The sequence below is a fragment of the Nicotiana tomentosiformis genome, chromosome 5 (genome assembly GCF_000390325.3).
Source record: "Nicotiana tomentosiformis chromosome 5, ASM39032v3, whole genome shotgun sequence".
NCBI lineage: Eukaryota > Viridiplantae > Streptophyta > Magnoliopsida > Solanales > Solanaceae > Nicotiana > Nicotiana tomentosiformis.
The window spans coordinates 19,420,231-19,436,423 of NC_090816.1; the positions used below are offsets into that span (position 1 = coordinate 19,420,231).

Consider the following 16,193-nt stretch of genomic DNA (forward strand, 5'->3'; position numbering starts at 1 on the left):
CAAGAACATACACTTTTTAAATTTTTATTTTGTAACTCAATTATATTATTTAATAATATTTATTATTTTTAAATTACCTAGTCTAACATTAAAAAAAAAGTAATATATATTCCTACATAATAATCAGGTAATACTAAATCTATAAGAAAAGATAACCAAATACCGTACAGCTAGTAGTAAATTTTATGCCAATATTATACTTGAAAATAGAAGTACTTTCCATCAAAACGACTAGGCTTTATTTATTTAAATTAAATTAAATGAAGAGTTAAAACACCAGTCTTATGAAAGGGTCCTACTAGAAGTCAAATCAAACGTCTCAATAATTATTCAAAGATCACCAGTTGTACAATATTCCCCCTGTCACCGTCCACACTGAATCATCAAAAACCTTTATATACTTTCACTCTCCTCCACTCCATATATAAAGAAGCAGAATCTCATTAGCGCCTCTTTTAACACTCCACTTCACTTCCCACTCCAACAGCTTTCACACTCTCCACTCAGAAAAACCCTACTTTACTTTTCCTATGAACAATATAATCATAATATAATTCATAATTAGACAATAATTTGAAATTTTGGCGTTAATGGAGGTTTCTAAGCAGAAAGAGAGTCAATTTGAGATTTTATCGATTGCGGAGGTTTCAGCTTCTTCATCAGATACTTCGTTTTGTAAATCTGAACCGGTTTGTGCTCGGTTCGGGTCGGGTTCTGGATTTTCGAAGCTCCGATTTGGTCAGGAGTCTGAAACAAGTGCCGACATTGCGTTCGATCTTCGAATTTCACAGGCATGTATTTAAATTTACATATATAAAATCTTATTTTCATGTGTAAACTGAAATTCGCGTGTTATGAGATAGTTAGAAATTATGATTAATTTGGTAGCATTTTGGTTTTCATGTTTTATGCATTTTTCTTTTACTTATCAAATGTGAATTTAGTTTTTAGTTGCATAGTTGGACCCACTGTACTATAAATAGTTGAAGTTGCTTTTATATTAAATTTATATTTGTTCTAAGTCCACACTTATGTACTCGCAATGGATGCAGGAGTACTTGGTAAATACTTACTCGCCCCCGGTGTTTACACCAAACCAAACAATTTAACTTTATTAGTGTAAGCACCGGGCGTGAATAAATATTTACTACTCTCAATCCATATCTAGTTAGTTACATGTGAGAGTGCTTGCATTTTTGGTTAGTTTCTTTGTTAGTGGTGGAGGCAGGAATTTCATCAAGGGGAGTAAAACAAAGTGCTCTTTTATGTTTAGGAAATTCAACAAATAATATATACACATAAAAAATTAAATTTCACCTATATACAGAGCACAATTTTCCGGCGGAGGGGATTCAGTTGAACCTCTTTTAGTAATAGTGGCGGAGAGCCACCGGCTATCATGTAACATTTTCTCTCATGTTCTCTAGCAACAAAAGAGAATGACATGTGATTACATGTGTTTATCTGTGGTATTGGCTTGGCAGAAAATTGAACAAATGGAGGAGAAGACAGAAAATATGATATTTTTACTGATTTTCCTCGGGAACTTATCTGCTGCCTGTGCTTGAATAGGGGCAGTATCTTACTTTTGATTCTGCTTTTGTATTTCCAGTTATTCAAGCTAGGACCTGCAGAGTCTCTGTGCATATCTGAAGCTTCTGAAGCCAATAAGGAGGTACCTGTTGATAGCGTACAGTATTGATGTTTGGACAGACTAGTTGTCTTCACGCTGCTATTAATCTAGAATGCTTTTAAATCCTGTTCACGCGAGGAGGATTTCTGGAGATATTATACCATTTACGGATATGACAATTTTCATTGTTGAATGCTGCATATGTATTTCTAGAGACTAGAGATACCTGTTCGCACTAGTTTCTTGGTTGATTGGCATAAATATTAGCTACATGATTGGAGTAGTATTAATAGATTGTCCGCTAAAGGTTTACCAGCTTCATGCTCCTTTAAGTCCAACTCTGCGTATAGCTGGAAACATGAAATAGCGCACACTTGCGTCAATCATAATATTGATGTCAATCTTCATATTGAAAACAAGTGTCAGTATGTAAATGTATGTGTGTATTTTATTGTTATTTATGGGGAAAGTTAAAGGTGCAACCCATTTATATTTTCATTGGATTTAAATTTGTGTAGTTTGTTGCCGTCATATTAATGTCCTGTGGCATTGACTTTGGTATTTTGAATCAGAAAGCCTATTCCAGGGGAATCTCCATTCAATTTAAAAACGAGGAGGAAAGTAGGGCCTTCCATTGTGCATTTGAGCAATGGAAGACAGAAGTGGTTGTTCAAGGTCTGTTTTGACATGTCTGTTATTACTCTAAAAGTTAGTCGGTACATCTTGTGGAGTACAATCACACTCTTTTCATTATTTGCTCCAATTGTTCTTGATTCTGACTGAGATACTAGTAATGACTCTCTCTCTGCTTTTTTTGGGTGGTTAAAGTACTATCTGATACCTGATGCAGTTTTGGTTCTTGATAAATGTGGAGTAAGATATATATTGAGTACTTCAAGGATAGTTAGTGAGTGAGCTTTAGAAGGAGATTTTTTTCTAATTACCTTATCAATTTCTATGTGATAAGCTTTAATTGCATTCTTATTTTCTGTATGATAAGCTTTGATTGTGGATACTAAGTTATGAACATTTGACCAACTTACTATTGAGGTGTTATTTAAAAAAGAAATGTTTGACCAACTTACTATTGAACTGCTGTTGAAAGAATTTATGCTTTAACTGCTCTTCATTTATAACTGTGGTTTCATCTTTTCTGTTGCTTTTTATTTTTTTCCAGACGAAAATAAGTTTTTGTAATTTTGAAATTTCTTTTACGCTATACGAGGTCACTTGTTAGCAGAATGAAGATTTTATTGAGATATTATTGAAAATTTAGATGTATTGAATGAATTAGATAGTCTATTAGTCACTTTTTTGACATTTATCAGAGGCATTGTAAGCCATTTAATTTGTTAGCATTAGTGCTATCATCATTGTCTATTACCCACATGATCTTAGTATTGATAGTCCACCCATTATTGATATTTTCTTGAATTAGGGTATCGCTTTCCCTAAATTTGTCCCACTCGATGACATTAGTTGTGAGCCATTACTTTTACCCGAAAAAGTTAAATAGTGGGTCTCTTTTGGTTAATAGGAAGTTAGGGAATCTGCATATACCTATTTTTTTTTACGTGTAATCAATGTTTATCCTTTCTTAGTTTTGAATTTTGAAATATACAGAACAGGAATGTCTTACTGATAAAGAAAGCGATACATTTCTTGTCAAAAACTTAGAATGTAGTGTGTTAGTTGCCCGTTTTGATGCATGAATGAGCTTTTAGATTGCTGCATCTAAGAACGTATTTTTTATTTTTTACTTTTGTCTGGATGTTTCAGCTACTCTGTGGAGCTAAATACCGCACTATGAGTCTTAAGATTTTGAACTCATGATTCATTCCACGAGCAGCACTAGGCTAATGGAATTCTGGATCTAAACATGATAAACAATGCTGCCACGAATAATTGTAAACTTATCCAGAAAAGGAGAAGAAAAATAATTGTAACTTCTGCAAGTCTTCCTTTCAGGGTCTCCTCTGCCAAATGGAGTAGTATCAACTTCGAAAAGTAAATTTGATGACAAAATAGAGGCATCTTCTGCTAAAATGTATTTTCATTACTACGGGCAACTATTGCATCAGCAAAATATGTTGCAGGATTTTGTAAGGACAGGTAATGTTCTGAACTTTGGTCTTTTCTGTGTCATGACCTGGGGCTATTTAAGCCTGTTTGGCCATGAAATAATTTCTTCAATATTTTAAATACTGAAGTTATTATTTGCGAATAGTATCTTGGCCATGGCGTTTTGTGTTTCAAGTGAAATATCAATTGATATTCACATAGAATGTTGAATTAGTATCTGAAGGTGTTAGTCAAGTATAGTTTATCAAATCTTTAACTTTCACAAATTGTTTTCCAAGTGAAGTTCATGTTGAAGCACCAACTTCAGCACGTCCAAACTTCTTTTAACTTCTCCTGAAAATATTCTTTTTTCAGCTTCAACTTAAAAATAATACCCAAATGCGTACTTATATCTCCCGAGGCTCGTGTAGTCTCATGAGAGGGTTGCACACTTCCTTTTCCCTAGAATGTTTTGCAAACTGTTGCCTTTTTACATTTTCTTAAGAAGGAGCCCAACATTCTAAATCCAATAATTGGAAGGTTGACAATGGTAAATATGAAACTTGCAGGAACCTATTACGCTGCTGTAATTGAGAACCGTGCTGACTTTCTTGGTCGTGTAGTGGTTGATGTTGGAGCTGGTAGTGGTATTTTGTCATTATTTGCAGCTCAGGTTTTCTTTTGTACCAATGAGGTTTATGTGGTTTCATTGAATGATATGAACCATAGCTTAGCCACTTCCACTGATATTTGTACATTGTATTTTTTTCTTCTGTCTCTCCTCCCCTTCCACAAAACCCTCTCAGGCTGGTGCAAAACATGTTTATGCCATAGAGGCATCTGAAATGGCCGAATATGCTAAAAAGCTTATTGCGGGAAACCCATCGTTGAGTGAGAGAATTACAGTAAGTATACATTCCTCATTCTGGTGTCTTTCAAAAGAGTTTTACAATATATTCCTTCAGTATCTTGGCTGCTAAGGTTGCTCCTTGTTTATCGGTTTTCTCTTTTCAATGAATGATTAGGTAATCAAAGGAAAGGTTGAAGAAGTAGAGTTACCTGTGAAAGCCGATATCTTAATCTCTGAGCCAATGGGTAAGCTTATCTATTTTGATGGATTATGAAGCTTATATGATAGAGCTATGTGGGGACATACTTTGACAATGCTGCGTGTTTTGCTAAAAAATGTGGTAAATCCCCTGGTTGACAGCTAAAATTCTTTCTGATCATTAGTATGGATATTTATAAAATATTTGATTGATTATTTGAGAAAGGAATTTAAGAAGCCTGTAGGTATTACATGTTTCAAGTGCCTCTACTAAAAGCTGGAGAATATACTAAAACACGACAGCAACATCTTCAATAACTGCTTATGCACATGTTATGAAAACAAAAGATCAGGGAGAAGTTAAGTTGTGCCTATGTGCAAGGAAACAATTCTACTACTCTCAAGAAGATGAACACATACATCAGGGAGAAGTTAAGTTGCTAGTTTACTTGTTGAAAACTGAATTTAACACTTCTACTGCATTTTGGGCTGCAGCCAAATTCGTTTTTGAGTTCTCATTGTTCAGTATTTGTTTCATTGAATTCTTCTGAGATACACCCCTGTTTCTAAGCGCCTTCTGTTCTTATATATGCTAGTCCTTTTCTCGCCTACTGTTCTTATATATGCTAGTCCTTTTCTTTGCTCGAGAAACAAAATTTTGCTCAAAGTTTCAAGCGACAAAAAGCAGATGCATATGAAATGATTATGAAATGATGTCCTTTATAGTATTATGCATCTGCAGATTCATGCAATGGAACTTGATAACTAACTGAAACGAAATATTCTTGCAGTTTGCCCTTTCGAAATTAGAAACTCTTCCATGTTAGTAGTGCTCTTTTTGTAGCCTTTACCCATCAATTGATTGTATTTAGTATTCTGAATTACATGCTTTTTCTTGTGAAACTTAGACTTCTTAATTTTCTTAATCATCGGAATATCTGTTACCAAAGTTATATACGACTTGAGGAGAGGATGCCTTGTCCATTTCCTGTAAAATATTAGTGAAATATTAGCCCAGCATCCCTCATCCCATCCTCCCCTCCCCCAACCCAAAAGAAAAAAGAAAAAAAGAAGGGACTATCACATATCTGTTGGTGACAATAAACGCTTTGCTTTCCTTGTATTATGAATGTTATTAAGTTTCCTTATTACATTTTTCATTATAGAAAACATCTTTTTTGTATTTTCTGGAAGAGAGTTCAAGGTTTTAATCCTTAAAAATATGGCAGGCATGTTATCTCAAAATCCAAACTGACCACAATCCAGTGATTAAATTATCCAAATGAAACAGGTTTAAACCTGCTTGAAAGTCTCTTATACATGGATACTTTTGCTTTGTTTGTATTATGAGTGCTATTAAGTTTCCTTTTTTTATTTTTCGTTAATAGAACATTCCTTTATATTTTCCTGACGAGAGTTCAGGTACTCTTTGAAAATATGGCGAAGCATGTTATCTCAGAATCCAAACCAACCACAATCCTGTGATTATATTATCCAAATGAAACAGGTTTAAACCTGCTGGGTGTGATATGTTGAATTTACTTTGCAGGTACTTTGTTAGTTAATGAAAGAATGCTAGAGTCTTATGTGATTGCTAGAGATCGATTTCTAGTTCCAAATGGAAAAATGTTTCCTACAGTAGGAAGGTAATTTTCTTTCCTGTCAATTTTGAGGAGTCTTTCCGTGTCAAATCATTTATGAAGTTAATAGTTTGGTTATGAGGTTCTTTTTTCTCTTTTTTGATTAATAGTTTGCTTATGAGGTTCTTTGTTTCTTACACTTATTTCCCAAATCCGGTGCTTTACCTCTTTACCACCAGACATTTGACACATTATCTTTTAATAGATTTTTGTATCATAGACTATTTTCTTTCCAGCTCAAGCTATCAGCTTGCTCCTTCTGTGTATCATTTAGGAGGTCGGGTACAATGATATAACTAAAATTGACTTGCAAAACGTGGGAAGCTCAAGTTGTCTACTTTATTCTCCTTTTTTTTTTACTTGAGACGAGCTTTCAAGCTTAATTCTCAGTCTGGTGTCCACGAATATGCTTCAATGCAGCTGTCCACTGCTTTTTATGTTTTATAGTCGTACCATTCAGTTAACCAAGCTGCTGCCCCTCTCCCAAATCCAATCTCTGTAAAGAAGACCTTATCCTTTGTTTTACATTTGCTTTTACATGTGTTTCGAACTTCCTTGAAAACCTTATTCTTTCTTTTCCAATTGCTTTTACATGTCTTTCGAATTCTTTATTAAAAGAAACATTTTGCACTTCTCCCAAGTCCCTCCTGAGTTTGTGATACATAAACTAGCATGTAACCTTTTCAGTTTTTCCTTTTGCTCCGTGGTTTGTTATATGAGTTAATTTTCCAAATTCCAGCTTATGTTTCTCTTTATTTTTGTAGAATACACGTGGCACCATTCAGTGACGAATATTTGTATATGGAAATTGCAAACAAGGTACATTGGATCATATCACTGTCTTCTTACTCTCTGGGTGTATCTCCTCTATGACAGTTTCTTTCTAAACTGGGTCTCTCCCCCTCTGGAAGAGGATGGTGGGTGCTATATGAAGAGGAGTTTCTTTTACAAAGATCTCAATGTCCAATTTTTTTTTCGCGTTAGTGTTTAAAAATATTATCAATTGAAGGCTTATATTTTATTTATAGGGATGAATCTTACATTAGTGATTATATTAAGTTTCGTTGTGAAAAGAGTTTAATTTTAGTTTAACTTTGTCATACAGGCTATTTTTTGGCAGCAACAGGGCTATTTTGGGGTTGATTTGACACCCTTGCAGAGATCTGCATATGAAGGATACTTTTCTCAGGTCAATCTCATACATATTAGGAATTTATTAACTCGGCCTCTGAATTATTCACTTCGACTTAGTAAGCATTTAAAACAGTCGTAGTTGTTTACTTCCATAGTCCCGTGTTGTCCATGGTCTTAATGTTATTTGGTTACTTAAATTCGTGAATGTGCAGTCTATGCTGAACTTGTAAATTTTACAATTCAACCTTCAGAATTTCAGACAATTCTTCATAAATGCCTATATTGTTGAACAATTTTTAGTTCTTAGAAAGAGAAGGGAGAACCTAAACAAGTTTATGCTCGAATAATTTCTTAACCATTGATGGACTTTGATGGCCCTTAATTTGATGTAATGCTCGAATAATTTCTTAACCATTGATGGACTTTGATGGCCCTTAATTTGATGTACTGTACTAAGAAGCATCTTTCAGCATCCAAGTTGAATTTCATAGTCAAAGTCACAGTTGTATGTGCTGAAACTACCCCTTCCCCCCACCCCAATGTCTTGTATTTAGTTTCCTAAACTTGAGAATAGGTGTTAGAGAGAGGTATTGCTGTAGTTCATTACCAAGGTGTGGTAGAAGGGGCTAATTTAATTTGATCGAGCTGTCCTATACCAGTTGCATGAATAAAATAACTGTACACTCTTTCAAATGCAATAATTAGTAATGTAATAACTTAAGATGCAGTAGATATTCTCATCAGCTGGAAAGAATTGTGATGGAATACTTGTAGCTTTAATTATTAGGAAGGGCTCTGTTTGTGGTATACTTGGTTTTCTCATCATCCCTTTAGACATTGTTAGTACAGCTAATTTATTCTTTCTTTAATTTGAATATTCATATTCTTTGCAGCCAGTGGTTGATGCTTTTGATCCGAGATTATTGGTAGCTCCTGCAATATCTCACGTGATTAACTTCACTTCGATAAAGGTATTATCAGAAATTTCATTCTGTAGGTTGTTCGTAGATCAGAGTTGATAGAAACATCCTTTATTCTATAGGCTTTTACTATATGTTTTTCTCGACGAGTAAAGAGCATCCTACAAATTCAATGTTAAGGAATCTAAGACAGTTTTCTATAAAAATACAAACATTTTTTCACAAAAAAAGAAAAGCATAACCAACAGATATACAAAGTTATTGGAAGCAATATGCATAAAATAGCTGTTCCTTCTACTTTTGCGGATTAGTATCCACTATATACATGCTTTCTTGTCTCTTAAAATGAACAAGTTCCTATTTGTGGAGTCGGGTTTGATAGGGAAAAATTATATGTGGTGGAATTACTCATATATGAGGCAATGGTTTTTGTTGAAAAATCAGGTCATTTAGCAAACTACATTCTTGCATTGTACCAGTCTCTGGCCAGAAGTTCTTGAAATATACTGCTGGGTGAAATGATCTTTTTCTACATTTATATTACAGGAAGAAGATCTATATGAAATTGACATCCCATTGAGATTTACATCTTCTGCTAGCACTAGAATTCATGGGCTGGCTTGCTGGTTTGATGTACTTTTTAATGGAAGGTAAACTTTTGTTATTCTTGCATCCTTGGCGGTGGATCTTGTTGCTATTTTGCAGTAAATTGCATCATTTCTTTCTGCAGCACTGTACCGAGGTGGCTGACCACGGCTCCCGGTGCACCTACAACTCACTGGTATCAGCTTCGGTGCGTGTTGTCACAGCCACTTTATGTCATGCCAGGACAGGAGATAACTGGCCGCCTTCGCCTGGTTTCCCATAAGGCACAAAGTTACACAATTTATCTAACATTGTCTGGTAGGTCTTTATCGTTATCGTTTGTCGCATTTGTATCGTATCTTGTTGGTCTCTTTGTCCCATGAAGTCGAATTTGCTGATAGATTTCTGCAAGAATCTAACATATCATTGATCAATTTGAATAGCTACTGTTGGAGATGTGCTCCAAACATCATCCGGAAAACTTGATCTGAAGGAACCATATTACCGGATGTCCCAACCACAGGCATATTCATTGGCACAAGATCAACAACCTAATCAGCTATTACAAGCACAGGTATTGCTTATTTTTCCATCATAGTGGTTAAACAATGATTCATCTGCCCCGCATGTCTAACTTGTCTGGGTTTAAGCTGCAAGTTTCCCAAGGATTTGAAATTACCACTAATTTTTGAGCTGCAGCAAGATTCTTTTTGCAATTTATAGATATACATTGTTCCATCTTTTAAGAGATAATTATTACATATTCTTTGTAGGATAGCTTTCATGCCAATATTTTTTTGCCATTAATTTTTCTGTGATTGCTCAGTTGGAGGTGATGATCTCAAGTTGCCTTTTCTGTCTTGGACAGGACATACTAACACAATCTCGGGATGAAGATGGCTCTGTCCCCGTGCAGCAACCTTCTCCAAATTTTTGCGCAGAGCTACATTCACTCTGATGGTGAAATCCAATATAAGGGATGTGCTTCTCGATACTCTCCTGTTTGTATCATTAGAGTACTTGGCTAAAGCTAAAGCATGCAAATTTTTAATCCTGCCAAGTTCCAACTTAACCGTTTTTACCTTGATTGCTTGTAAATCGTCGTTCATGTACTATCTTTATTGTTTTTCTTCATCCATTAGCACTTTCAACCTGACCATGTAGGATGCTTTTGTATCCAGCTTGATATAAATGGCTATTTCAGCTGTGCAAGGCTCTGATGATCCCTCTTTGCTGGATCTACAGGTTAGATGGGTTCTATGTCCCTATTTTCCGTGTATAAATATTACTTACGAAAATTATAGAACTCGTTTTTTTTTCATTTACACAATCTCCAAATGCAACAAAATCGAAATGTAAGGAAGTTGTTCCACTACTATATACATTGAACTAAGAACATGGTCCAGGTGATTTATACATAAGAGACGTGGTACAGTAGCCCATGGGAAAAATATAAACTGGAATACGAACATTTAGCTTAAGAATCTAGCAAACTAGTGTGTGAAGATGTTACCGAAGTCTGATCGTTTGTCGGCTTTGCTTTACTACGGTGTAAGTGAAGATCTCAACTAGACGATTAACTTTGGGGAAGCATCTATTATGGACTTGGCTCCTCCCATTTGTTTCTTGTCTCCATTTCTCCGAGTTCTTAGGTAGATGGACATGCCCCACACTAATTTTAGTTGTTTAGAAACTAGAAAAAGGGTCTTATTCATGTTTAGATATTGATCATCTCCATATTTAGCCTCAAAGTTCATACAGCTATGACGCCCAAAATTATATGCTCTTGAAAAGTTTGGCAGAAAAACTAACATTGTTTCTGTGGAAATCAATGTTCTGTGACCGTTGTTAGAGCAAACACAAGAAGGGGGAAAAACAGAGAAAAGGAAAGCAACTGTTAGTTACACAAGGAGTGGTGGAGATGTAGAGTGAATATTTACACAAGGAGCAAAATTACAAACTAGGTAGTTACACAAAAGTAATTATATACATGAACTACTCCACACACACACTCTCTCTCTCTCTCTCTCACACACACACACACACACACACTCTCTCTCTCTCTCTCTCTCTCTCACACACAGAGAGAAATTTACATATAACTCTCTTTTATTAAATAAAACATGCGCAAATCAAAGGATTGTGCAGCTATTCACATTCTCATCGCTTAAGACACTGTAATAGGGGGGAGGCCTTGCCGAGGATGGTGGTGATGGTGATGCCTTATAATTGTAATCATCTGGCAAAGGTGGAGCCGAAGGAATACTATCATTTGACCGTATCGGCCCTGAGTTGCTATTTGCATTGCAAGAACCATAACTAGTAGTATTACCATATTGACAATGACAATTATAACTTGAGTTTCTGTTATGTGCACAACTATTACCATATGGACAGTGGTAATAACATGAGTTTCTACCATGTGAACAACAAGGACCCAAACTAGTAGCATTACCATATTGGCAACATCTATAATCAAGATTATGATTTATAGCAGAGTGACCACCACAACATGATGAAGAGGCAGCACAAAGTCCACCACCACTGTGGGAACAATCATGATTATGTGTAAGCACTTGATCTTGATGTTTTTTCACATTTTTGGTAGTGGTAATTTCCACAATTTTGTCCCTAGGGCCACCATTTCTTGATTCCCCTTTGAAAATCGCCTTAATAGTTTTGTTCACCTCCACAATTTCATAACTGGGGTCAGAAAATTGCTCCAGTTCTGCCATAATGTCAGGATCATTCAGTGGATCAATCACTTTTGATCGTGTTACAATCTTAATATCTTTACGACGATGTTCTTGTTCACACCAGAATTCTGCTTCTCTCCCAACCTTTTCAAGCCTGGTTAGGATTTTTGCAGGGTCTACTTTGCCTGAGATGATTGCTTTCCCAAGTTTTTGATCAATTTCCACTGAACGAACACCCTTAATGTTTTGCAGCTCGTTTTTCAGTTTCTTTTCACAATCCCTGCAGTGTACTTTCATCTTGAGAGCAAATATGTTGAAAGGATGTGACATTTTCAACATCAACAAATATGTATGTCCTTTTTTTGCGTTTCTTCAAAAATAATATTCCTGGGGAAAAAAAGGTAAAAATAGCTGAGAAACGGCATTAAGATAACTGAAAATATTATCCAATAGAGAAATTTAAAGAAAAAGGTTAGCTATCCCCTTTCTCAAAATTCAATACGATCTCTAGACTCTAGCTATGACCTTTCCAGTTTATGCATGAATTCAGTGAGAAAATTATAGAAAAAAAGTGTAAAAAAGGATAGATGGATTGCGATCAACAACTGTAACTGCAACTACTGTATCATGACGATATTGGCTGTGTTACAACATTGTATCTTGTAAAAAAAAATAAAGTACAAATTGGAAAGCGGATTACCGTACTATTTTGCTGTCAATACTTTTTATCATCAATATTTCCATCTTAATTTTTTTTTCTCTTGTATTTTTCTAACTTATTTTGAAAATGCTTTTCTTGATCCGAGAGTTTATCGGAAACAATCTCTCTACCTCATACAAGATAGGCGTAAGGTCCGCGTATACCCCACCCTTCCCAGATCCCACTTGTGGGAACAATATGTTATTGTTGTTGTTGGAAGGTCTATTGCCAACACTACTACAAGAAAAGGCTACATATGACGGTAGTAGATTTCAATATACATGATATTTTAGCAGAAAACCGATGTATGCTTAATGCCTATAGTTAAATTCTGAAAAACATCAAGAAATCAAATAATTAAGAAGCAAAGAAGCTTACCTCCTTTCTATTACTGGAGATTCTTTTCTTGATATACACCAAAGCGAGATCTAGGACAATTAATTAGGAGATGTTGGAGGAGAGTTGCTTTAAATCAGAATATTTGTGATGGAAATGAATTTGTCAAGGAAAATATATATAGGCAAACGGTGTTTATTGACCATTTCCACCACCTTGTAATTATAATCATCAAAATTACAAGGGTAATTCAATGGAGATTAATATTGTAATTTCACAGAAACTATCTAACCCGCGTCTTTCAATAATACTTAATGTATATATGTTGCATTGTAGCTTGTTGATTGGCCATTGTGACATAATCCTTAAGTTTTTCTAATAAATCTTTATTTAAGTCATAGTATATGTTGTTGATGCGTGATTAACTATGTTTCAAAAAGAAAACGAGAAAAAGTGACTATATTTCTTGCCACCCAAGCAATCAAATGAGTTTAGTCTCAGCTCAGCCTTTGATTTATCTATCTATATATATATATATAGAAAGAAATTAAAATCTTTGCAAGTCATTTGGTGATACACTTATCTCTTTTGAGCAAATTAAGGAACTTTGATGATATCCATCTGAAAGGATTTAATCCAATTTCACTTGACTGTATACCGAGTCATACACGTACTAAGCTCATTTTCATCAACCTTACTTAAATAATGCTGTCAACCCAATGATGAGGAGATTCTTTCTCTCTTTTTTTTAATTACTTCTAAAACAATGTTTTTCCGACAAACAACCCTTTTATTTGAAGAGTTATAAAAGACTCTTATGAGTTAATTTCTTAAATGGTCACTTAAATTGATTAAATTATCTAGTAAAATCACTTCTTCTTTTTTGTTACAATAAAGTCGTCTAATTGACGGGTTGTCTCTAGTAAAAGTAATAATTGCCGAAATAACTCTTTCAGGTGCCAGATATATGACTTGGCAGGTCATTTAAGATTAAACCTCTTAATTTCCTGCAATACAGTTAACCTATCCGTAACCGTTATCCTTTATAACAATATTTTACTATAACGATCAATTTTATTTTGGAACCAATTTTTATGTTATCTTATATTGTACTATAACAACATTCGCTATAGCAGTCAAAACATATCGGAACAAATGATATTGTTATAGAGAGGTTCGATTGTATGGGAAATTTTAATGAAGGCCCCTTTTTTTGTATAACCTGATCCAAATGAAAAAATTCTAGGGGAAGTTACACCATATACCCAGAGGCGGACCTACGTTAAGGGTTGAGGGGTCACGTGACTCCGTTAGCCTCGGCAAAAAGTATGTATATAGTATTTTATATATATATATATATATATATATATATATGTACATTTATATGGGACCCCTTAAATATTTTAAGTGTGCCCCCAGAAATAAAGAGGCAGATGGGAGAACTGGTTGCTTTGAGCACTTAAATTCCCAACTTTGCTGGTGACGCAAGTTCAAAACCCACGTTCAACTTTTTCCTCCTTCTTTCTATTTTTATTCTTTGAGTACAATGTAATTTATATTTAATAGCAAATTGCTTTATCTTTTACTTTTATCTCTTTTTTTTGAATTCAATTATAATTTAGTACTAATATATAATAGTCAACTTAATTAATATTTTAGTTCTTTGAATACAATGTAATTTATATTTAATAGCAAATTGCTTTATTTTTTACTTTTATCTTCTTTTTTAAATTTATTTATAGTTTAGTACTAATACACAATAGTCAACTTAATTAATTTTATTCCTTTTCTTCCCATAGCACCCATTTTGCGAAAAAATCTCTCTTTCTCTCTCCCTCTCTCTCTCTCTCTCTCTCTCTCTCTCTCTCTCTCTATATATATATATATATATATATATATATATATATATATATATATATATATATATATATATATATATATATATATATATATATTTGTTTTCGGTTCTTTTTTTTTTCTTTAGAACTTTTTTTTTAATAATACTTGGATGATAAGTTATCATAATCGTTAAGTTTTCAAAGAGTTGCACGCCTAATTATATCGCTAGTGATTAGCATACGGTGGTGCCCTCGTCGTGCTAAAATCCTGGGTCCGCCTCTGCATATACCTATCTACATGGCCTCTTTATACCATATATCCTAAAGTTGAAAATCCTTAAAATAATTACTTCATATAACTTATTTATATCCTAACAGTCACGACTATAGAGGGATAATATCCCTTAAATGTAGCCATAACTCAAGATAGAATATTGCTATTTACCTCTCTCCTATTAAAGTCAATTACTCAAGTTTATCATATTCCTAAAAAACACTTACCTTTTGCACAATACAAACTCTTCAAAGTAAGAAATTAAAGATAAATCCCACAATAAATAGCAATATTCAATTTACAACATAGATAATATTTAGTTTATATATTCAATACATTTACAGTAATATTCCTAAATAAAGAGGCATATTCGTTTTTATATTGATAATATTTAATTTAAAACTTAAAGTATTCACTATATGATAAAATTCAATAACTATACAATAATATTCGATTTATATGTTATTATTATTATTCCACTCATACATTCAACTTAATTTTTGATTTACAACGAAGTATTCTAACATGTATAGTAATATTCAAAATATAATTAGCAATATTCAATTTATATGTCACTACTAGAATATTCTACTAAAGTGCCCAAGTAAAATCGAATACTACATCAACATTACTAGTGTTTGACCAAAAAATATAACTCTTGGTTCAAATAATTAAATTTATGTGATAATGAATTAAACCTAGTTAATAATAATATTTCTAGATGTGAGTTTCGAAAACGTGATTAGCGTCAAATAGATATGATAGAGGAATGACAACAACATGCAATAACTATTCCAAAAAGTATGAACAATAATGTAGCATTCAATAGCAATGAATAACAATAAATGACATTTAAGTAAATAGGAGGAGTGATTCACCCAATAAAGGATGAACTAGTTGGTTGTTCCTCCTTGCAAAGATGAATGACAGACAAATCTTAGAATGCTCGAATTATTATCGGATCTAATGAAAAAGTATGGAACAATATAGATGAGAATCTTGATGAAAATGTAGTGTTTGTATCCTAGTAAGAGAGAGAAAAAGAGAATCTTTTGTCAAAAGTCTATTCTTTTTCAAATGAATGTCCCATGCCCCGTATCATTGTCTCTTTTTCTATTTATATGAGATATTTTCCTAGTAAACCCTAATAGTACAAGTGTAGAGAATATCCACTAGAATATTCTCTTTAATATCCTATTTCGAAAACTAGTCGTTACAGCTTCATCAATAGTGCTCGACCTCGACCATTATTGACATCTCGACCACGAGTCTCGATGCTTCCTGGTCTACCTCGACTAACGACGGCTCGAAGACTCTTTCTTTAGTGT

The 16,193-nt window shown here is 34.0% G+C and overlaps 2 protein-coding genes across 5 annotated transcripts; one reads left to right on the top strand and one right to left on the bottom strand.

Moving 5' to 3' along the window:
• Positions 1-415: 415 nt before the first annotated feature.
• LOC104120285 (probable histone-arginine methyltransferase 1.3) lies at positions 416-10,342 on the top strand. Of its 4 annotated transcripts, none has more exons than XM_070202037.1 (16): positions 416-791; positions 1,613-1,675; positions 2,206-2,308; positions 3,602-3,745; positions 4,264-4,367; positions 4,501-4,599; positions 4,720-4,789; positions 6,292-6,388; positions 7,147-7,201; positions 7,488-7,571; positions 8,410-8,487; positions 8,983-9,086; positions 9,167-9,339; positions 9,465-9,595; positions 9,679-9,742; positions 9,888-10,244. In XM_070202037.1, coding segments are annotated over exons 1-16 (1,572 nt in total). In that variant the 5' UTR covers positions 416-590; the 3' UTR covers positions 9,890-10,244. The 4 variants fall into 4 exon arrangements, with proteins under 4 accessions (XP_070058138.1, XP_070058139.1, XP_009630323.1 ...); XM_070202038.1 differs by having other exon boundaries at positions 9,721-9,742; XM_009632028.4 differs by having other exon boundaries at positions 9,672-9,742; positions 9,888-9,951.
• A 561-nt stretch (positions 10,343-10,903) lies between these two features.
• LOC104120286 (heavy metal-associated isoprenylated plant protein 35-like) lies at positions 10,904-12,960 on the bottom strand. The gene is made up of 2 exons (XM_009632030.4): positions 12,796-12,960; positions 10,904-12,104 (listed from the first exon to the last, which is right to left on the bottom strand). Exon 2 carries the CDS (start codon positions 12,054-12,056, stop codon positions 11,154-11,156), a length of 903 nt encoding a protein of 300 aa, XP_009630325.1. The 5' UTR covers positions 12,057-12,104; positions 12,796-12,960; the 3' UTR covers positions 10,904-11,153.
• Between the last annotated feature and the right edge of the window lie 3,233 nt (positions 12,961-16,193).

Excerpts from the sequence above, each read along its gene's own strand:
- LOC104120286 (XM_009632030.4), bottom strand. The coding sequence starts at position 12,056 with ATGTTGAAAATGTCACATCCTTTCAACATATTTGCTCTCAAGATGAAA.
- LOC104120285 (XM_009632027.4), top strand. The coding sequence starts at position 591 with ATGGAGGTTTCTAAGCAGAAAGAGAGTCAATTTGAGATTTTATCGATT. Across the intron at positions 3,746-4,263 it reads GCAGGATTTTGTAAGGACAG|GAACCTATTACGCTGCTGTA; the intron begins GTAATGTTCTGA and ends TGAAACTTGCAG. Across the intron at positions 4,600-4,719 it reads CGTTGAGTGAGAGAATTACA|GTAATCAAAGGAAAGGTTGA; the intron begins GTAAGTATACAT and ends ATGAATGATTAG.